The 23269-nt window shown below is 40.7% G+C and overlaps 1 protein-coding gene across 4 annotated transcripts in view; it reads left to right on the top strand.

Annotated features, from left to right (window-relative positions):
- The window catches only part of PCCA (propionyl-CoA carboxylase subunit alpha), a 465712-nt gene that overhangs the window by 390929 nt on the left and 51514 nt on the right, over positions 1–23269 (top strand). For all 4 annotated transcript variants that reach the window (XR_003094961.1, XR_003094962.1, XM_025208618.1 and 1 more), the window contains exon 20: positions 1400–1453. Coding sequence is in view for 2 of the 4 variants with exons in the window: in XM_025208618.1 (XP_025064403.1) it covers positions 1400–1453 (54 nt within the window). In the remaining 2 variants the exon portion in view is untranslated. The remainder of the gene's footprint in view (positions 1–1399; positions 1454–23269) is intronic.

The raw sequence follows: 23269 nt of genomic DNA, 5'->3' as shown, positions 1-23269 counted from the left end.
ATTCCCGGACGTCCTTGGTGAGCCAGGGAGGCTTTTGGGCACTCTTGCCCCCCTTGCTTCTTGTTGGGATCGTCATCCCTTGGGCCCTGAGTATCGTCTCCTTAAGGAATGACCACTCATCTTGGGCACTGAGTTCCCCTGCCCTCAAGAACCCCAGCGCCTCTCCCACAAACCTCCTCAACTTGTTGAAGTTGGCCCTCTTGAAGTCTAGGGCTACCGCCTTGCTGCAGGCCCTTGACACCATGCACTGGATGATGAATTGCAGCAATCGATGATCACTATCACCCAGGTGGTCAAGGACCTGGAGCCCCCTTACCAGATCATTGCCTGTGGCCAGGACCAGGTCCAACAGTGCATTTCCTCTGGTGGGACTGTGCACCTCCTGGGTTAAGTGGAGGTCCTGTATCTCGGCCAGGAACCTCCTGAAACAGTCTGACCTGGCTGACTGCTCCTCCCAGCAGATGTCCGGGTAATTTAGATCCCCCATGACAACTACATCCCTTGCCTTAAGTGACTCTGCAAGCTGGCCTGAAAATTCCTGGTCCAGCTCCTCCCCTTGGTTGGGGGGTCTGTAGTAGACCCCCACCATTAAATCCCTCTCCCCATGACCTCCTTGTATCTTGACCCAGAGCACTTCAGTTTGCCCCTTTAGATTGACCTAACTAGGGATATAATCATAGATCTGTATGTGGGTCAACTAAGTTACACCAGGTGGCTATATTTAACATGATCTAACCACCCCTAACTTCCCTGGATGTCTGTACATACCCACAATGTGCAACCAATAATATTCTTCCATTCACTCTGCGTGCTGTTTTGATAACAATACAGTATTCCATGAACGATTAGAGACTTGTGCCAGTAGTCTGAATTCTAGTAGATCACTAATGTTATGTAAAATAATTCTTTTTTCAAAGGAGACTCATTTAATATTTGTATCGACAGTGCTCTGTCTGAGAGAGGGAAATGGGAGTGGTATGCTTACTGTTTAAAGAGAGCTAAGATAATGCCAGAATACATGTAGTGAAAATGTATAGATGGTAGAGCTAGAAAAGAGTCATAAAATCTATCTCCCTGAAAATACAAGGTTGTTCTCTGTTGTCAAGGATAAAATTTGTTTTCATTAATCTTAAAAATAAATTTGAGGAGAATAGAATTTGAATAGAGTCTAAATAGAAATTTAGATCATCTGTCAAGATAACCACAATTTGAGTTTAAATATGTATTGTATGCTTTTTTATTGTATAAAAATCTTATTTAAGAGTTTCATTGTTCTTTCTGCTTATAGAAAGACCCTAAAGCTCATGTAGGTTATTTTTTTGCACATTACAAGAAGAAAATAGGAGTGCTTCAACTAACTGAGAAGTTCCTAATTAGTTTTTACATCTGTCTCTTTCAGTGCCTTTCTCGAGATGCAGCAGGAAACATAAGCATTCAGTTTCTAGGCACAGTGGTGAGTATTCAAGAATTACTTTAATGCAGTGGGCCTACACTGTAATATAATGCAGCGGGGAAATTGGCAGTCGATACTGACCACACACATGAGCCTAAGCTTGTGGGTTTTTTTACTACATTAAAACATTTCATGTATTTGAAACTGGTGAGAGGCAACTCTCCAAAGCTATCCTCTGATGACTACTGCATAGTGTTTACATTCCACATTTCACCTGATTTGAGCCTGTAACTTTTGGCTCCTAAAAGGTTAGGTATAAATTAAAATACACTTGTAAAGAGATTCTTGGTATAGAGCCTATTGGAATGCATCCAGGCTTTGTACAAACGTTACAGCTAGAAGTTTGGGGGTTTAGATTGGGTTAAAAATGCCCCCCAGTCTAACTCGGTAATTAGGTATTGGAAGCCTAATTTAAAATAAATTGGGGTAGAGGGAGGGGTGGGCAGGATGGAGGTGCCTAGCAGAGGGGCTTGGGCAGATGGAGGCATAGTGGGGTCTGTTAGGGGGTTGGAGGGGTTTGGGGGGTTTGGTGGGATCAGAGAGACTCTCTGGTCTCACTAAACTCCCTTGGATCCCCCTAACCCTTCCCAATGCTGTCGAACCATCCCAGATCCTGCAATCCGCTCCTGGGGCTGGTTTTACCAGCATTCGCCAGTACTGGGGCCCTGACTGAAGTAAATTAGGGGGCGGGGGAATGACTTTGTGGAAGGAAGTTTAGCAGGTTCTGCTAGGTGGAAAGGGTTGGTGGGATCAGGGGGGCTGTCTCCTCCAGCCAGAGTCTATTTTTAGCCTCCAACCCACCCCCATCTCCACACCCTCCCCACTTGATCCTGCCTGACCCTCTCCACCACCTTGACTTACTTACATTGGCTTCTGGCACCAGCAAATGCTAGTAAAACCAGCACCAGGAGTGGCTTGAGGGATTGACGGGGAGGGGCTGTCCATCCAGGGGTGGGGTGAGTGGTTGAGGGGTGGGGAGAGGTGTAGGAAAAGCATAGCCCTTGGACCAGAGCCAATGCTTGGGCTTGCCCAGCCCTGAGGCTGCAGTCGAACTATGTACAGAAGTTTGGTTAGATCAGTCTATTCTATATTAGTCACTTAATGATTATGAATAATTATTAAACAGTGCTAAGCTATATATAGATATAAAATAACACATGCAGGCAGACTATATATATATCCCTTTCCCCCATCCCTGTGTCAGTATCTTTTGTTTAGACTGCAAGATCTTTGGTCTAGAAACAGCATCTTCCTGTCTATTTGAATAGCACCTAGTGTAGTGTGTGTGTAGGAGGGGGCTATTTCTCAATGGGGCTTTTGACCACTGTTATCAATGACAGTAGCTACTAAAAATAACTCTAAAATCAAAGAAGTGTACCTGATCTTCCATTTGTAGAACTTCTTTTTGGGTTCTCCATTATTCATGTATTACTGCCTGTCACAGACAGGCAGAAGGGCAGCCAGTGTAATTACAAGGTTGCCAGTGGGGTTTTTTTTTCTTAAAACTAAGTGGTGGAAAAGAATATTTAATGATATGATCTTCAAATTTCTCAATATTCTGATTGTATATGCTATCTGTTGCTTTAACAAGTAGTTTGTAAAAATGTATTTAATTTTTCTATCTTCAATAGAAAATATTAAGAATAGATTTGCACATTCTCAGTTTTCACATGGAGAAAAAATTCAGACTGAGTTTCAGTGTGATGTTACTTAGCACACACACCATGGACCTTTTTATTAGCACATGTTTTTAGAGCATCTGATTGGTAGCATCCAGCTTGTCATGAGGGCATCAGCTTAGATAAAAAGGTTCACTTGATTTCTTGACTTTAGACAGTAAAAGCAGTTCTGCTGCTGGTTTTTGATAAGACATGAGACTCAGCTTCACTGAGCCAGCTGACAGACACTGAGGAGAAACCAAATAGTGCTTCTTTATTAGAAACTTCATTGGTATCCTGTGTAACTAGCTGAAGTACAGGGGAGAGCACGTTCCAGCAGTCATGCTTGACAATTAAAAATTAGCTAGGAGATTGTGGCTCACAAAGAGACTCCGTCCTATCATAGCAGCTGATATCCTGGCCTTTTATTTATATGCTTTCAGCTGGACTTCATCAATGTGCTACACCTTTAGCATTTTGAAAATTCCAGTACTAGGATGCTACAGTGCATCTCCTTGGTGACACAGGCTACTGTGAGTGCCTCAGACCTGTCCTCTGTGCCCTAACCAGAGGATTTTAATTAAGTCCAAGGACTCTATATTCTAGTGCTACATGGCCAGAAACCATGGTATCTAAATGATCTCCTAAAGCTCTCTAGGATGAAGCCTGTTGTCAACCTCTATGCTCTGTTTGCTCTATTGATCTATCTAAAAGTGGGTAACAGTTTGCCTGGGAGACAGAAATTTCTTGGTGACCAGTGCTAAGGCCTATTCCCCAAGATGTAAGGATGGGATCCTTGTTTTCTCTGATTTAAAAAAAAAAAAGATCCCCAATTTTTGGATTAAAAAAAATAACCCAGAATCCACATTTTCTGTGATTAAAATGAAATGCTACTATATACATATACATACATACATACATACACGCGTGTGTGGAAAATGTGGATTTTGGGTTACTTTTTTAATCCAAAAATTGGGGATTTTTTTTGAATCGGAGAAAACCAGGGTCATCACAAACCTTACCATCTTCCACTCAAACTGCAGAGCACATTTGAGTTTATCTTTGACTTTATCTTTGACTTTATCTTTTTTAGCATAAATTCAGAAGAATGCAAATGCTAATTAAAAAAAAAAAAAAGCAAAACCCCTTACCAAAACAAAACACAAGTGCACATAGTGGTACATATTTGTTGCCCTGGGTAGAGGATGAAAATAGATGTTCTTCACATTGCTTAATACACTACAGGAAGATTTAGAAATGCATTTAGAAACATTGAATAAGAACTGTATAGGATACAATCAAATGTTTCAGTTCCAGTGGCCAAAAGTTTACCTATGTGAAGAGCATGCCCTTTTTAACAGCAACTTCTAGCCCTTTTGGATTTGCTGCAGGAGCAAATATTTAGCCTTTCTCTCTCTGGCTATGGCCTGCTGGGCACACATTTCCAGATATCTAAATATTCCTCTTTGCATTATGGTCCAGTTACTCCAGTATCCTACCCACTGCAAACAAGTTCGGAAAACTGGCATCTTTTAGTGTGGCTGCCCTCCTAACATATTTACTATTCTACAAAAGCAGTATCATTCACTGATAACAAGATTGTTAAACAGGGCTTGGGAGATAAATGACCACTCTTTGCTACAGCTTGATGACTCAATAAGCTCTGAGGGTTGGGTGGAATTATACACAGAGTTAATAAACTCTGGTGGAACTCCTACATTTTCGAACGCACAAGACAGATTCACTAAACTGTTGCATCCTGTTTATCTGATTTATTGTATATTTGCAATTTTGTGGCCCTACAGTAAATCTGTAAATGTCTTGCAGATTCATGTCTTTTTATTCACAACTTCTCAGTTCTGCTTTTTTTGGTGATGCATTTACTGTAGTCTGTATTCTCTTCTTCCTAAGCAAATCCCCACCTTTCCTGTACTGTTACTGGCGCTCACAGATTTGTTTGGAATTTTTCAGTGTACGTGTGTGTGATCTCATCGATTTCCAAATCTGTTTCCATTCTCTTTCATGTCTTCCTCCCTTCTTGTACAGTCTGATTAGGGAAGTTTCCATTGTTCGAGACGCTAACTCAAATCATAGTTAAAAATGTTTAACAACCTGCTTTTTATAACTTTTGCCAAAACATTCCAGTTTTGAGCAGTTTTTCCTGAATGTTTTTCAGTATATAGTACTTCTGAGACTTAAGATGTGAAGGCTTGCATAGATTTTCAAACACAACTTTGAAACCTGTGAGAGTTATGGAAACTATATGTAATGGAGTGTGTAGAAACTATTCATAACAAGGAAGTAAATCATATCACATTCATTTTCATTTTGCAAGTTAAACTGGGCTTTAGTTTCCCACAGTTTTTTTTATTTCTTCTTTTCACAAAATACCTTTTTCACTGGTTTGGTGCCTACATCCTAAAGATCATTGAGCATTGAAAATCTGAGGGGAATTTTTCTGAGGTCTCTGTGTGGTGAAGGCTGTACCTGTTGAGTGGAGAAGCAGTAGTGGAACTAGGTCAGGGTGACCGGGGCAGCTGCCTCAGGTGCCAACTTGGGGGGAAAAAGGAAAACGGAAAAAAACCCATTGCCTCTGCCAGTGACTGGGCAGCAGTAGGAAATGTGTTGCAGTAGCCCCGGACACCCAGCTGCATTGTTTCACCTCTGTGGAGGACACTTATGGAAAAAAAATTAAAATGGACTACTATAGTCAAAATCCTTATTTAGGCTCCTAAATAAAATGTCTAATTTGCAGAAGTGTGAGAATGATATAACCTCTGTTGGTTTTAGTTTCATGAAACATCTGGCTGCCCAATATTTTTGGAAATTGGGCCACTTAACTAGCTGTCTAAATAAGTATTTGGGAACTTAACTTTAGGATAATTTTTGTCCACTTCTTAAATGAAAGCTTGAAATTTTCAGTGATGTCAGTAATGAGTAGGAAGGAACTCCATCTAATGTCCATAATATCTTTGTTCCCTGCCGCAGTATGTCAACATTTGCATATATTAAATTATACCCGTTGTCCCTATCAAGAGGACTTTCAAACTCCTCCTGTATTTTGCACAACTGGACTCCCTCTTATTCAGCTTGTTCATTCGTTCTTCAGGAAGGACAAGGGTTGCAATTAATTGATGTTTTAAGAGTAGGTTAACAGGTTACAAAAGTATAGTTCAAATATTTACCCATGATGGATAAAAATTTACCAGTAGTGGGGATCTGAAAGAGAGTGTTCGTGTCATTTAATTTTTGAAAATAATTGGTATTGTTGTATTTTGCCGTATTAAGAATATTACATCATAGTAACGATGGAGCCTTTCTTTTCTGAGGAAGATGTCTGCTGCCAAAAAATAAACATATGTGTAGCCTGCATTTTTTTAAACAGCTTTTTGATGGCTGCAGCTTTGGCATATACCCAAGAATTGTTTAGGAGGTATTAATTTCTATGGCTTTGAAGCTTAACCAGGGATCTTAATGAAGCAAGGGCATGGTGAAGTTAGTAAAGCTAATTTAAGTCTCAGAATGTACATTTTAAATTAAGTTTTTATTGATAATAAATATACTTTGTTTCTCATTAGTCTTCAAAGCTTCAGTGATAATATCAGTAAAATAAACATGCTTTACAAAGATTTAACATTAAGAATGCTATTAATATGACCCTTGGTACACCAGCACAATTAGATTTCAAAGTGAGCATTTAGGATGTAACAGCGATTAATGACAACCATCGAAAACAATTTTGAACTCCATCAGTTTAACTCAGGAGGGTAAACTGAATATGATAATTTATCTAGTTGAATTGTATCAGCTTAGCAGGAAAGTATGCAAATGTGTGACCCTTACCTAGCATCTAAATGGATGCTGTGCTGATAGATTTATCAGTTCCATTAAAGAACTTTAGGGAACTTTGGAATTTCAGCAATTGTTCCCTTGGAGGCTGAAAACCAAACCTGATCTCATACTGGGACCATTCTGGTCTGCATATTTCCATAATTTGCCTTTGCTACTAATATGACAGCAAGACGCAAATAACTGTTTCTAATAATATCAAATGGAGTTGTGGAGGACAGCATTTTAATGTAGTAAAAGACCTCCCCGTGGGGTTGTTATTGCCGCTATAGAACAGCAGTTACACAGTTGCAACAATAGTCTCTTAATTGATTCGTTTAATTAGCAAGAGATGAAGCTTGTGCTGCATCTTGTCATCTGTTATCATGGGGGCTGCTACAGAAAGAATCTTTGCATTTGTCACAGTTTACGTATAGGTTTAAGTACAGTAAATGAAAAATTCTAAATGCGCTTCAATTGTCGAGGCAAACTTAGTAAGAATGTTTTCTGTTTATTGTTTTAAAGCTTTCTCTTATGATTTTTAACCTGGATGAATCTTTTTTATGAACTGTTTAAATCTTTGGAGTTGAGTTTGTAGCAAAGCAGTATTGTATTAGGAGAGGGAGAGGAGAGAGATTCTTAACCCAGATAGTTAGGTTTGAAATGCCAAACCTATGCAAATCTAAGACTTGTAGGAATAATGGATTATTTTCGGGCATATAGTGAGTGACAATTCACTTGAATTAGTCTAGAAGAAATAAAGTGAGATATGAGAAAGTGGCCATCTGCCTTGACTGCTTTTTAGTGGTATTTTTTCTCATTGTGGACAAGAATGAATTACATAACCACACATGGTCCAGTAGGTAGCATGCGAGAGAAGAGACAGATTTTTTTTTTGTGGTTGCTTTTCCCTGGGGTAGATTTTGAATAGGTACAGTGTTTGCTTCAGAAAAATTAAATACATTTTTATAACTGCAAATAAGTGTATTTTAGCTTCAGTTAGGTTTTCTTTTCCCATGTGCTTAGCCTTGTCTCTTGTTCAAGGTTATTCTTCCTATACAAAGGGAAACATTTCTAAGAACAGTGCAAGCATCATTAAGAAAATGAAGGTTACTTTGGCATACTTCCATTGTCATAATACAGCCCTCAAATAGAGGGTCTCTTATAAATCTAAAATAAATCAGATTGGGATCAAAATGCTTCTGTGTACTCAGGATATTTAAGTTCCTATCTTTGCTTCTGTTTTTAAAATACATTTACATGTGGACAGTGTGGTGCAGGAGATGCCATCTAATCTGGAGGCATTTTGGTGCTGTAACTACGGAGCAGAGGCGGCGTACTTTTAGAAGAGCTATCTTTTGAGACAATTTAAATGAAGATCCAGTCCTCTTATGATCATTAAAGATCCCATGGCAATTTTCACAAGGCTGATAGCACTTCATAGTCTGAGTTTCTTGGCCAAATTCCACTTTTTGTAATTACCTTCTGTCTACATAAATTCCCATTGCAGTTTCAGCTGTATTTGGGGTTATTCACTTCCTGTCCTAAACAGTTGTGATGCTGATGCTGCTGTGCACTGTTAACAGATGCTGTGTCTGCACTTCAGGTGTGGGCAGTGTGATTCCAGTACATTTCTTTAATGATTTTTTTATATTTTCATTGACATAACATCTGGATGCATGACATAAATGAATAACAAGCCAGACACTAAATTAAACTAGTCACAATAGATAGCACAAATAACTTAATCTCTGGACTTTTCTTCTTCATTGTAAAAATCAAACAAAATATTTGATAAAAATCTTGACCTTGAACTGCATATTCTAAAGGTCAGTAGACTTGAGTTTTTGTGGACCACTAGAGGGAGTGAGGTAGATGATCACAAATGCACAAAAAATACTACTTCCAAACCTCATAAAGGCATTTCAAGAATCTGTGAACTTTTTTGTCCTTTATCTTCAAGCCCTGTACTGTGTTGTCTTACTTAACTTGTGTTTTCCTCATTCTTGATTTATCATTTTATTTGCTTATTCTAAGCATCTTTCTGACACACTTATCTCTGAAGCTAAATTTGCAGTGCTCTTTTGCTCAGACAGTCTTCTATGTGCCAGTCAGCCTCTTTTTTTTCTTTTTCTTTTTTTTTTCCTTTTAAAAACACACTTTCCCACAAAGATTTTCTCTGACTGTCCCTTCGAACTATCACCATTGATCTGAGCTTGCCCCATCACCTGATGATTTATGTACTTACTGTTTCATTTGGTCCAATACCCTACTGGGGAGAGGCTGTGAAGAAAGGAGCAGGATGAGAGCAGAGAGAAAAAATTCAATAAAATGAGAGGATGAAAAATGAAGTATCCAGGGTGGAGTAAAGGTAATGAATTAAAAGAAATGAGGGTAGACAAATAGGCAGGAACTACACTGTGCTTGACACCAAAGTCAAGGACAAGGAACATAAATGTGATGCAGAAGGTGAAAGAAAGAACAAAATTGAGATGGTCTGAGTGGCAGGTAATGTAGGTTTCTGGATTAGAATTCACAAAAAATGTAAGAGTAGCAAGCTGAGAGCCGAGAGAGAAGGAGTTTGTAATAGTCAGAGAAATGATCAGCATGTGGGAAAGGAAAGAGACAGGTTTTTGGAAGTGTGTTGCACGGTAAACTTGGCAGAATGTAATGACAGTGTACATGTGAAGGGGAAGGAGAGAGCACTAAGGTTCTCAGGTAGATAAATGGGCTAGATACTGAAATTGGCAGTCCCCTTGTGATAGGAGATTGAATGCAGGTGAGTGAACCTATCTGCTCTAAATTCTCTCTCTATCTCGGCTAAATGCAGCTTGTTTATCAAGGAATGTAATAGAAGTTACTTAGCGTAGATGGGAAGGTATGAATTGATCCTGCCTGTGTTTTATTCGATATTTTTCGTACCTGGAAAGCCCTGATGAAGATGCTTTTCTTGCCTGCAGATTGCATAATTAAAGAATATTCTGGTTCTGGGCTTTGTAGAAATGAACATATTCTTTCATAATTATTTTTCCCACTTCAGTGTTCCTAAGTATGTGGCAATGGGAGCACATTTCCAGGTACAACAGTACCTAACTGCTGAATGGTGATTATACTGACTCTCAGTTTGTTTTCTGTTATTACCTTCTAATAGCATGAAAAGGGAAAATTCTGCTTCCTAACAGAAATTAAAACTCTTTTCTTTCCTTCTGTTGCATTTCTTCCCATGCCCACTGTCCAGTTTGTCAGTTGCTCTTGGACTCTGATATTAACCACCTTGGTACACATTTTTTAGATTTTTAATGCTAAGTATATACAGTGGAGTTGTGCTCCTTTTCAATCACTTTTAAACCTTCTCTAGTCATATGCTGAACAATTTTGCTGCTTCTGAAACTAAAGTTCTAGTTGCTTGCAATAATATATATTCTAAACTACTTTTACATGGCTGTAAGAGGCCTCTTATAAATCTTCTGTTTACCAGAAAAGCAGCCAATCCACTCTGCAGCAAGCAAACACTGGCACAAAGAGACAATCCATTGCTTCAGTTCATTCATCCCATTTAATATTTATAGCCGTTGCCCCTCACACATGAAGAGTGACAGGGGAGGTGAAGGGCAGAGCTGTTGTAGTAGGTCCTATAGAGCAGAGGAAGTATCATACTTGTGTGACCATCTCCAAAGCGCTCGTCCTTTGTTTTGGAGAGATGCCATCCTGGCTGTATGCACAGGAAGTATTAGCATAGCAAATTATGTTATGAGCAACAGAACCACAACAAGGTTCTTCCTGCATCTGATGATAATTGTTTGTTTTGGGAGGAGGGAAAAAAGAGGGAGGTCAGGGCAATGTGGATGGAAGGAAAAGGTCTGTACTATTGTATTAACAGCAAAAACAAACTGCCTAGTTCCAGAGTGTTTCAGTGCTCTTGGGTTTGATGGGATATTGCAATGCTGAATGGAGCACAGTGGGATTCTGTCAAGGTTGCAAAGTCCTGATGCACCAGGCTCCCATTCCTACCTCCTCCAAATTCGTTCTAATGGATTATTTCACCTGCAAGAGATGGCACCAGCACATTGGCCCTCACAAACTCAAGAGGAGTGTTAGTTTCTTAAAATATCTAAGTTAACATCCTGTTACATGTGCTTTTTGTTTTCTCTAGATTCGTCTTTTAGTTAAGATCTTTGTAAATACCACTTAAAAATAATGGATAATATGAGGATTCTGGTAATGCCTTTTTGCCCCCTTAATAGCAGGGAGAATATCAACAAGCAGTGTGATCAATGCTGTCTCTATGCCAAAGACTAATCTGTATCCAGACTGACAAGGATCAAAGAAACAAGACCTGTTTTTCCAACAACTTTCTTCTACATTTTACCACATTAAATCAGGATATAATTGGCAAGATTATCTGCCTCAAATGATAACCATATGAAGCAGAGGTAGCACTGATGTTTCCTGAAAACCAAGAGATGGCCTGGCCCCTCTTCTTAACAGTCATGGCACTCTCCATCATCAGAAGTTTACTCATCCAAAGTCTGAGTGAATTCATGGTAGAGACATGGTTTAGAACTAGGAAGTTTCTTGGGTCCTTGTTCAGCAGACTGCCTCAAATGTAGCAACTCTAAATGTTAATTTGATTATATCTTGGAAATTTGGAAAGGCCGGAGCATAGTCTTAGATGTTTATTTACTATGTAAAAACATAGGAATTCACATTGTGACAGAAGTGTCTATGGAGGCAGTATAGAACTGCACCTCATAAGGAGAATATTAGTGTAAATGTTTTTCAGTTTGTGCTAGTATTAAGGTACGTAGGTAGGAAGTATGTAAATAGGCAAAAGCAACTTTTACAAGTATTCATGTGAGTATAGTGAAAATGTCCTGAGTTAGGAAAGATCAGAAGCTCAAGAGCTGCTGGAGACTAGTTAGAACTGCATACAAGCAGCAGAATGTAACTGCAAGATATTGTAAGGTATTTAAAGACTGAGAGATCTGACAGGTTGATGCCTCTTAACATGTCAAAATCCAGCTGGAAGGTGGTGATGAAAGATGTAGAAAAGGTTAAGAAGAGATTAACACCAGAGATGAGTGGGATTCTCAACATAATCTACCATTAGTGCTCCTAAGAAATAAAGGTCTTACTAGAAACATTTGTAGGGTGCTCAAAGAACTGTGAAGCTATCAGAAGCAAATGGAAATTGTATCCCAAATAGAAAGCAGTTTTTCTTTAGTGAACAGTCATGTTCTTGCTGAATATTAAAATGGAAAATACTACTTTCAGTGGTCATCTGTTAGATCACTACTTTTCTTCTGGGAAGTGATAGACAAATTGCTGCAGGAAGAAAAACTGCATGAATGCTGGATCTTTTAAAAGCATGAAGCAGTAACATGGGAACTCACTGAGAGGGTAAGCAGAAGAAAAAGAATATCTAGGTATTATAATTTGATCCTTTTTCGGTTGTTGGAGGTTCAGTCGTTTTGTTCCTTGCTCTTGGTTCTGAAATTCTTATAATCCATATATTGGCTCCTTTTTCATTTCAGCAAGAGATTCGCTACTTTTTTGTAGTATAGCAGACAGTAAGCTCAGTGTTTGGAAAATACTTTATTTACTTTAGATTTTTTCTGATTTCCACCCTTATTTTGGAGAATTCAATGGGAGGTATAAGGAATCAATCATCAGCGATTTCCCTAGAATTCAGGAACGAGTTTTCACAAAACACTGCTGGATAATTTGATAGCATCAGCCGATTTGCCAAGAATTTCTATAGTAGTGTCATGGATCATGTCGCTTTTAAAAGGATGCTCTGCCTTGGGGCTCCCCAAGAAGAAGCCTTATTCAGGCTCCCACTCCTGAAGGGCTCCCTGAAGCCAGCCTTGATGTGGTTTCTTGAGAGGCAAGCCTCTGGCTTTCAGACCCTGGCTGTTCTCTGAATGGTTTCCCAGGGAGATTCTCAGAGAGATCTGTTGCACCCCCAGTCTCAAAGAGGGGGGTATTTCCCTCTTCAAATTGGTCAGAGTGCCAATGTCCCAAACAGCACAGTAGACTGTTCAGTGCCAAACATTCTTCATTGTGCCGCTGCTGTTCTCTCTGTCCTTCCTCAGACTCTGCTCCTGGGACTATTCCTTTCTCTCTACTCTGTCCTCCTTGGGACTAATCTTTCTTCCCCTCAGCTCTGTTAGAGCCTCACTGTTTCTCCTTAGCCAGTCAGCCACTTGTGCAGCAGAACTGTTACAAAACTATAGCATTAACTATACAATCAGCATTGGATAAAATCTGCCAGTGCTGCCTTTGCAAGTCTCTGAAACTTTATCTTTGATGAACATGACATCAGGAACCAAACCAAACTTCTCGTCTGCCAGGCTGTTGTCACCCCTACTCTGTTATATAGGTATGAAATATGGACGATGCATCAGAAAAACTTGAATGCTTTGGAATGTTACCATCAGCCATGTCTTCAGAACATTCTCTTTATTGTTTGGAAGCACAGAAAAATGAATGGCACTTTTTCTGGCTCAAGCAAACACTACCGGCATTGAAGCCCTGCTTATACAGCACCAGCTTTGTTGGACAGGATGTATCATAAGGGTGTCTGTCAACTGGATCCCAAAATAGGTCTTCACAACTCACCTATGGTCACCACTCTAGAGGTGGACAAAAGAGATTCGAGGAAACCTTGAAGCCAATCTGAAGAAAAGCAATATTAACATCAGTACCTGGGACACTAAAGTTCTGAATCGTCCCCAATGGTAGTGTAACATACAACAAGGTATTTGACTTTTTGAGCAAACTTGCCTCACTATGGAGGCAGATAGACATGAGCCGAGGGGAATGAGCTGTGACCTGACATCACCAGGATCTGCTCCTTCCTTCCAGAACTATTAGCCTCATCTGCAGTCGAACATGGAAATGTCAGATTGGCCTCCTTAGTCATCTGTGGTCTTGCTGATGATTTTCCAATTTACTGGAAGAAGCTGTGGTCCTTGTATGGACTAACAGTAATGATTAACCTGGGGACAACTGTCTCCAGAACAAAGTTGCCTTTGGGGTTCACTATGTGGCATGCATGGATATTCTTCTAAATTAGATTTAGTCCTGTTGGTGTTTAGTCTTTATTTGTAGCTAGAATGAAGCTGGATTAAATTTTGTCATTTTTTATATCTGTATGTATTATAGTATTTGATATAAATATATTTTTTATTTCTTTATATTATAGCCCAGGCTGTTTTGTGAGGTAGTGATTAACATAAGTGGTCCTCACCTGTTCACACTTTGAGGCACACTGAGAATTAGCATTTGACTTGAGTTGATTATCGGCTCCCTTGAATTTATATTTTAAAAGAAGTTTGACCCCTGGCTAATCACACTATTGGGGAGAGAGACAGTGAAATGGATTAGCAAATCTGCATGTCTGAAAAGATGTGCACATCCTCCTGGTCTGAATATGATCAGGAATATAGTGTAGTCTGTTAAGCATGTACCTATGAGGGGCAGAAAGTTACTGACATAGTGTGAACCCCTTTAAAACCTGATGGGTGACATATGTGAATAGGCAGAAGGGCAGCTGTAGTTAAGCCTGCATTGGGAGCATGGCTTTGCCTTTAGCCTTTCTGGGTAGAGGGGAGACTGGATTCCCTTAGCCTAAGTTGAGCTGGAAAGCAAGCTGACAGGAGAACTTATAGGAACCCCTGACAGAGAGGTCAGAGGCTGGGTCTGCTTTTTAACCTGTTTAACTTGGCTAGGGACTGCATCCTTGGATTTCAGATACAGGGTAAGGACAGGCTACTGTCCTGATGCTTTCTTTTGTTTGTTTACTTCTATATATTTCTGTCCGTATCTCAGCATATGCTTACTAATTTCTTAAGCTTCTCTTATTCTTTATGATAAATCCTTTTTGTTACCTTTTTTCAAACCACTTGCTGCCAGTGATACTTATTTCCTATGTAGCTGAAAGGAGGATCCATTTTTTCTGAGCGCATGGCTAGACAAAGGTGTGATCCTTCTTTCTGGCAAAATCCCCTCTGCTGGCAAGGCCTGACTGAGACTGGTAGGACTGAGGTGCACCTCCAGTATTTCTCAGTGGTCAAGCAGCTGACAGCAAAGAGGGCTTTGGGACCGAAGGGTGCCCAAAGGTGTGGAAACACAGTAGGAGTGTGTGCATCAAGGGCACACCCAGGCTGCATCTGAGGTGAGGGTGCATCATAATAACATTCACCTAATTAAATGAAATATACAGTCATGGGGAACCAATTAGAGAACAGCCTCTGTGGCTTGCTGTCAGGCCTTGACTCCCATCTGCCCTTGGGGTGAAAAGGCATATAGGTGTTCTGCTCATGAAACTATTTATGGGAACTATTTACAGCAGTGAGCTCACGCTGAGCCCCTAAAATGTTCCCCACAGGAACTGCAGGCAATAACTCAGCTCACTTAACCTTTTTTGTCACAATCAGTTATTAAAATTATAGCAGTGCACCAAAGAGTGCTTTAGTTAAGATTCTGTAAGGCACCTGTTGTACTCTAGGAAACTCCCCAAATATCTAACTGTTTTTAAGGCAGTTTTTAAAACCACTTGCAGCTTTCAGGTGAGATCTCAAAGTTTCAGCTTTGGTTTGCCTGGGTCGTGTGGCCATCCATAGTAGTTGTCTCCTACTCTGCTTTGTTGAATTAGTTTGTGGATGTTATTGCCCTGGAGTACTGGTGTGGATTGACTAGCTGGACTAACAGGCAATAGGGCAGTTGACTCAGATGGAAGAAAAGTAACATGATCTCCCACAGGTTTTGCTATCCTAGTATGCTACTGTATGTATAGAAGGAGTTGGTAACAGCACCAGCTTCCTGGTATAGGGAAGAAATAGAGAGGTTCTTTGTGCACTTTTCTCTAGGAGAAATCAAGGTGAACAGATTATAAATTTATGAGTTGGAATTCAGACTGGATGCTGTAATTACTACTTATGCTCAAACGCTTGATAATGTCACATGCACAGGACTGAGAAAAGCCTTCAACAGGGCTTGGCCACCCATGGCCAACAGAGCCATTGAATCTGGCCTTTGGACCCGTGGGACTTTAGCAGTGTGGGGCGCTTTGCCTGTGCTGCATCACAGCTAGGCAGTGGGGAACTTCATCCCTACTGAGGCTGGGCAGCATGGACAAGTGGCAGTGACAGTGGCATCAGCAGCAGCTGGGTCTTAGTGCTAGCCCATCTCAGACCCAAACCAGGTTATTCCAGCCCACCCCTGGAAAAAAGTTGCCACCTGGTGGCTTATGTTATTAGATGGAGTTGAAAGTGATTGGAGTTTCATACCAAGTGGCACCTATTTATGTTCCAACTACTTCATGAAGGGCAGTGTCCTGACTGTAAATTAGAGAGGCTCAGATTTATACCCTACTCCTTTGTGAGTTTTGTGAGGTTATATAATCTCCAGTCATGATGTTTGTTTCAAATCTAAAATGAAAAAATAAATTAAAAAGCATAACAATATATTGTTTTAAGAATGGTATGCTAATTCACTGAAAGGAGGAGAAACTATATCAATGCACAAAAAAGCATGGAGGGCTCCAGTCCTTTGAACACCTTCGTCTCCTCCCCACTCTAGTCCACTTCCCCTACTCTAAGCCTTTAAAAAAATATTTTGTCTTTTTTCAGGCTGTAAGAGCTCATGTAACCCTTTGCAGTTTAGCACTGAAGTCCTGGCAAGCTGCACTCAGGCTCTAGAAGTATCTTAAATTCAAAGGCCCTGAACAGGTGCCTGACAAGTGTATCTTTCAGTTATGAAAACATGACTTTTTGCTGTTGTATATCTTTGCCTATGCTCTGCCTTAAAAGTCTGCTGTCTGATTTGATCTTGGAGCATCACCAATAATTGTGATTTTAAACACTAAATTTACCCAGAAGAGATTGCTTAAGCTGTTGGCATTAAGTGGGTTTGTGATATTGTCCGGAGTAACTATAAAAGGAGTTTTGTTTGCATGACAGTGCATAGAATTCAGTTGTTGATGATGAGAGTAGTACTAGTAGGTGGTGTGATATAAGACAGCATTTCTCAACACATGGGTCTCTGCCCAAAAGTGGGTTGCAAGAATATATAAAAGGGTTGTGAACAAACTTTAAAAGTGGATCATATCTTACATATATTAAAAAAAAATAGATGTTTCTTTTGCTTCACCATATGTTAACGCTGTACATACTAACAAACAGGGAGCTGGGTTTTCCGTTTGTTGCTGAAAAATGTAGATTTTCTCCTTTAAAGGAGAAAAACATGGGAAACAGTGGGTTTCCCCTTGTGGGCTGGCAGAGTTTCAGCCTGCAAGGGGCTGCTTGGGCTAGGGGAACAGAAGGAGGGCGATCAGGCAGGGGGGGCACCATGTGCATGTGCACATGGCAGCCAGGCAGCATGGAGGGCAACTCCTGCAGCTCCCCATGGTGGGGGGCAGGGGGAAATAGAAGACACTTGTGTGTGGGGGGGGGGGCCACAGGTGATGCATTGGGGGGGTATGGGGGCCATGTGCCCCCTCCAGATTTATGCACCCAAAGGAGGTATGGGGGCTGCAGCCTGACCAGACTGGCATGGGCAGGAGCCGCATCCATGGCCCAGCGAGCAGGACCTAGCGCGGGAGGGCAGAGTCGGGTAACAAGACACTGCTGCTGTTACTGCCACCAGGTCCCCTGTGTCAGCCATCCTGCCAGAAGCACAAGTAGTAATGGATCGGGGGCGGGGGGGGCCTATGCCACCCTCACCTCCCACCACCAGTCACATGCATGGTGGGCTGCAGCTCTACCCACCCACCATGTCCCAGCTGCCAATGCCACTCCCCTCAGACTGTGGCTCTATCCCAGTAGTGGCAGACAGTGTGGGTGGCCTGAAGGAAGTGGCAGCAGGAGGTGAGCCATGGCAGTGGGGTAGAGTCATGACCCAGTGTGTAACTGGCTGGTGGCAGGAGAAGGTGAGGCCAGTGCATCCCCCACTGTCTGCTAGTCCTTGCGCTGCTGCTGGTGCAGGATTCCAGTGGTGACAGCAGCAGCAAGTCTCGCTGCCCAGCGATGCTCTCTCACACCAGGTCTCACCCGCTGGGTTGTGGAGGTGGTTCCTGCCTCTGCTGATCCAGCCAGGCTGCAGCCCCACGCCTGCTGCGGGTGTAAAAATCTGGGGGGTACATGCCCCCACCCCACACACCCCCCCTCTACCACACACATTGGTGGGCTGGGGCCTGGGGGTGGAAGGCCATGGGTCAGGAGCAAGGGGAACCAGCAGGGCTAGCGGTTGAGGGGCTGTGGCTTGGGAGTGAGGGGCATGGGCAGGGCTAGGGGCCTGTTTTTTATTTAAACGATTTACTGAGTTGGGACTGGCAATCAATGTTTACAAATGGGTTCTGGTACAAAAAAGGTTGAGAAAAACTGATATAAGAGGATTGATATCCAGGAGTGACTACATCTTTTAAAGAAAGTAGCAAGGGATCTTTATCTTGAGGAACTCAGGTCCGTAGTTTTGTATACATTATGGCAGCTGAATGGCATACGCCAATTATTGCTTTACATGTAAAGAGCCATAATATTCAGTAATCTCTGGCCTCTTGCCCTCTGATGATGACTAGCAGAATATTCCCATGTGCAGAATGACATTTTCTATTGGGGTAGCCATCTCCTATGCCTGCTGCAATCAAAACTCCCAGTCTGAGGCAAGGGAGGGAGCTTAGAAGAATGGAGTGTGGTTAGGCTGGGCTGCATTATATCCATTTTTTATTAGTGTAAATTTTCCTGGGAGTCTTGAAATGAACCCCTAAAACTCCATACACCCCTCTAGCGCAGAGCCTAGAAACACCTATAGAGTAAATTACTTTTATTTAGCGTGCGGGTTTCCTTGTATAATCAGAACTGATTTTAAAATACTTCGGCTTAATACTGTTTTCACTCCGCAGCCCCATCCTTTTATGTTTCAAGGCTCCATTAGTGTCCATAACAGTGAAGGAGTAACACAGATGGTAAACATTTTTACCACAGAACACCAACAGTGAACACCGTACCACTGATTTAGTAGTCTGTGTAGTGTGCTTGCTCAGCTGTACATAATCATTCTCATTTCCTTCCCTTGGGTTTCTGGCCAGCTTTGGGAAACTTCGCCAGTATATTTAGTGAGATTGCAATGGCATCACTTAGCTATTGCTCTCTTCCCACATATGCTGCGCTTTGGAGCTAGAGGCTCCATGCTAGAGTTTGCTAGCATTAAATCCCTTCATGTGGTATTCTGTGACTGCTGAAAACAAAGTTCCAGCCCTCTTACTATATTTGATTTTAAAACTCTTTTAGGTAGGACTTTGTCTACTTCTGCATTTGTATAACAAGTACAGTTATTGGGCCTTTGCGTGCTTTCATAATGTAAAGAATGGTAATGATCCTCGGGAACTGTGGTTAGCCTTCCTTTCCGAGTTTTGTGGCCAGATGCCATAGGGGAATCAAGGGAGCATATTTATTATAGCTCAGAGTGGTATTTTTAAAGTTTGTTTTCTTTTGGAGAGTGTTAATATAATTGTTCACACTGTGATTAGGGGGTTATCACTCTATTTCAAATAAATGTACAACTTAGATAAAATTGTTATGTTTATTGTGGTACTTTGCAAGGCTTAATAGATGTGTGATTTCTATTTTGATACATTTAATTTTGTTTTCAAAAACAAAATGTAAGCTGTATTTTTAAGGTAGATTATCTTCCTGATCTGAGCATAAAAGATCATCTTTGAAAAAAAATCACATTAGTATTTTGTATGTTTAACATTTCATTTTAGGCTAGATTTCTTGTAAGCAACCACAGCTACCATCTTGGCCAGTTATTGGGGTTTGTTTGCTATACTAGTCTTTTGCCCAGGTTCTTGGTTATAGACAAAAGGGCTGCATCCAGATGAGCGCTGACATTTGGTTCCCTGGGGACAACTAGCAGCGGCATACCTTGTGCTGCTGCTAGTTGTCCCTGGAGAAAGCCTGTGCCACGCACGCTCTGGCACACAGCAGGTTATCCCGGGTGGGTTAGGGGAGGTTAGGCCTTATCTGGGGTCCTGGGGACCTCAAGGGGCTGTAGCAGCGGCGATCCTGTGGCTCAGAGCTTGGTTGGCAGTGTGGCTCTGGCCAGCCAGGCTCTGGTTTCTAGTGGCGCATGCTGCCCCTGTGTGCACTGCTTTGCAATTTCTTTGCACAGGTTTTTTTGAACCCTGGATATACCCCCCACCCCCGTCTGCCCTTCCCCCCGGTGCTGCTTCCTTTTAGCACAGAGAACAGCTGAACATGAGGTATGTGGTGCCACAGATGTGTCTGGACGTGGCTAAGGGCTCTCTAACAGTTTTTTTTATTTTCAAATGAAGAAGGTCAAAACTGTCTGAATTTCTAGGCAAGATCATGGTGGAGTAACATTTCAGTTTCTGAAAGGACTCTCTAAAACAGAATAAGTAAAAGCTCTAGCTAAGTTTTTGAACAATTTAAGCTTAAAGAAGAAACAGCAAAACAAATACTTTTTAATTCTTGTTCTTTTTATATTTACATTGGCGGTGGTGTCTTCCTCAGATAAAACATTTTGATATTAAGCAGTTCCTCTAATTTTACTGGGCTCTGTTTCTTTTTATGGCAACACATACTGTGCAGGAAGGTCATTATACAGAGAAAAAAAAGCTGTCAGCATAAAAGAGAAAGTTAACATAGCACATGTTGTCTTTGTTTATGGGGTTCCTGGAATGTGTTGAGATTCAAGCCAATTGATGGCTTAAACTGTTCTTTATAATATGCTGGATGACTTCTTCATGGGTTCCTCCAGTAAGATGTACTTTATTTTTCAAGTGCAGATTGTAAAAATATCAATAAAAGTATCTAGCATGTTTCCTTTATGTGTTACTGGCATATAAAGAAAAGCGAAACTGGTTCTAAAGACCACCTACGTATGTTCTTGCATTTTGAAGGATCTGACTGACATTACATTTAATTTATTCCAATTCTGTATTATGAAAATATTGAGCAAAATATTAAAACACTTGTACGGGTGCAAATCCAGTTACATAGTGAATACAAGTCAGTATTACTTGTTGGTCATTCATCACAGTATCCGGTGTAAATGTCTTTTCCTAGTGGACATGTGTCCACTTAACAAATTTGAGGGAATTGGTTGGTCTTCATGTTTGTAGTTTCAGAAGAGGCCAAAGATCATATTTGTATAGAAACTTGCCTTTCATTTCTAGACAGCTTCCTTCTAAAATAGATTTCAGACACACAAAATTGCACAGTGCCTACACGAGTAGTTGATATGGATGGATTTTCATTTTTTTTAGTTTATTATATAGAAATTGTAACTCCATCTTGTCTAATCTGAAAACTTCCACACAGTTTCTGTCTGAAGTACGAAAAATTCTGTCAAGCATGTGAAGCTAATTGAAGGTCAACTAGTCTTAAGAAGTCCTTTTTAATCTACGTGGGAAGGAATGTGGGTCCTTAATTTCTTGATCATAGAGGGTACATCCAGTTGGTAGGAGACATTAGGAAGTGGGGAAAGGAAAGGAAAAGTGACTGCCCATGAAAGATTAACCCAAGGAATGAACAAATTTCTTAAGACTTCATTTTGAAGCAGAGATAGCATGCTGACTTATAGGGTCAGAGAAGGAAACTGCAACTTTAAGGATTCTGCTACGAGTTCAAATTAAAGCTGGATAGAAACCAGCTATAGAGTTGTTACACATTTTCAGGCACTAACTTCATAACTGGTTTGCTCTTTTTATGGCTAAATAATCATTTTTATCGTGTAATAATTACTTTGCACATGTGGCCAGTCTAAATTTATTGCACGATTAACCAGTTAACTGTGATAATTATTTTGTACTTGTGGCCAGTCTTACTTTGCACATGTGGCTGGTCTAAATTTATTGTGTGATTAACCAGTTAACTGCGTAGTATATGTAACGTGTAGCAAGGGACTAAGAGAGGGAATGTGCATTGTACTGTGACTATGTTTAATGTATCAGCTCACAGAATTTTTCTGTTTGGGGAAAAGGAGTGTTTGACGAGCTAATCTGTTTTTTGTATGTCTTTTACATAATACCGCTGAATAGTACAGGCCTAATTTGATCAAGAAAACAAAAGCACCTGAGGCAGGTAAAACCAGTATGAGCCTAGTTCATAGTCGTCATGTGTGTGGAGAGATTGTGGTATCTATTCACAAGAAATGCAATTGGGAGATCTATGGGTACACTGTGGGCACATACTGTGAAATGACCTAGAAGTAGCAGTTATTATCACAGCTACCTGCATTTACTTGAATTAATTGGGTTACTTTAAGCATGTGTGCATCTGCATTGTGAAATAACACAAGGTTTTGTTTTTCTTGTTTTCAGTCTGTGTTGGATTTCTTTAAATGCTAAACTGGTACTTGTTTGAAATGTGGTAGCATCAGAGATAAATGGGTATGGACACCTTGGCCAAGTACAGACAATTTGAAAACCCAAGTGTAAATCAATTCAGGCTTCACAGGTTAGTCTAAGCTGCATAGATTTAATCTGAATCGAGAAGCAAGTGAATAGACATTGCAGCCACGTGCCTGCAGTGGCCCAGTCCAAAAGCCAGGGGGCACTAGACCATGCCTCCCTGCTTGGCTGGAACAGAGAGCTTGACCTAAAACAGCTTGAAACAAGGCTAGTCCATCCTGGGATGCTGGGGGACTGTGAGTTAACTTGAATCTGTAAGGGATCTGGGACAGAAGTTCAATAAACCAATTTAACCTAAACCAGTTAAGTCTGATACGACATCTATCCAGGCTTATCTTAAACCAGTTTTGGTAATTTTGAAAGCAGTTTATGCACACAGAACTTCTGTTGTGTTACAGATTTGAACCAGTTTCTGATCGCTTATACAGGTGTATGTGTAATTTCTGTCCCTAATCCTTATGTACAAACTTTGCTGTATTACGAATCTTACCTTATTCCTTCAGGGATTAACATGTTGAGCCAATATTTCTAAAGAATGGAAATTACACTAGAGTTCAGCAAAGCTGAGACTATATTCTACCCCTTATATTTGTCCAATTACTGATATCCATTGTGCATTTTTCATATTTAAAGAAGGCTATTATAATTTATTTCTTTATTGGTGGTTTATTATCTGTCCAGCTATTTTTGCTTTATACTAAATACAAAAAGGCCTGCAGTGCCAAGCACCAAGTATATGGGCATCCTGTGCCAGCAGTAGAATTTTCAGAACAAGAAAACAGAATGTTGAAGGCATCGTATTTATTTTTCAGTGATTTACCAAACCTATAATTTTGGATTCAAAACTGTGAAATATAAATATGTTTCTACAGCATTTGGACTTGGCTTAAG

This window comes from Alligator sinensis, unplaced genomic scaffold (genome assembly GCF_000455745.1).
Source record: "Alligator sinensis unplaced genomic scaffold, ASM45574v1 scaffold744_1, whole genome shotgun sequence".
NCBI classification, from domain to species: Eukaryota; Metazoa; Chordata; order Crocodylia; family Alligatoridae; genus Alligator; species Alligator sinensis.
This window is presented reverse-complemented; position numbering and strand designations above follow the sequence as displayed.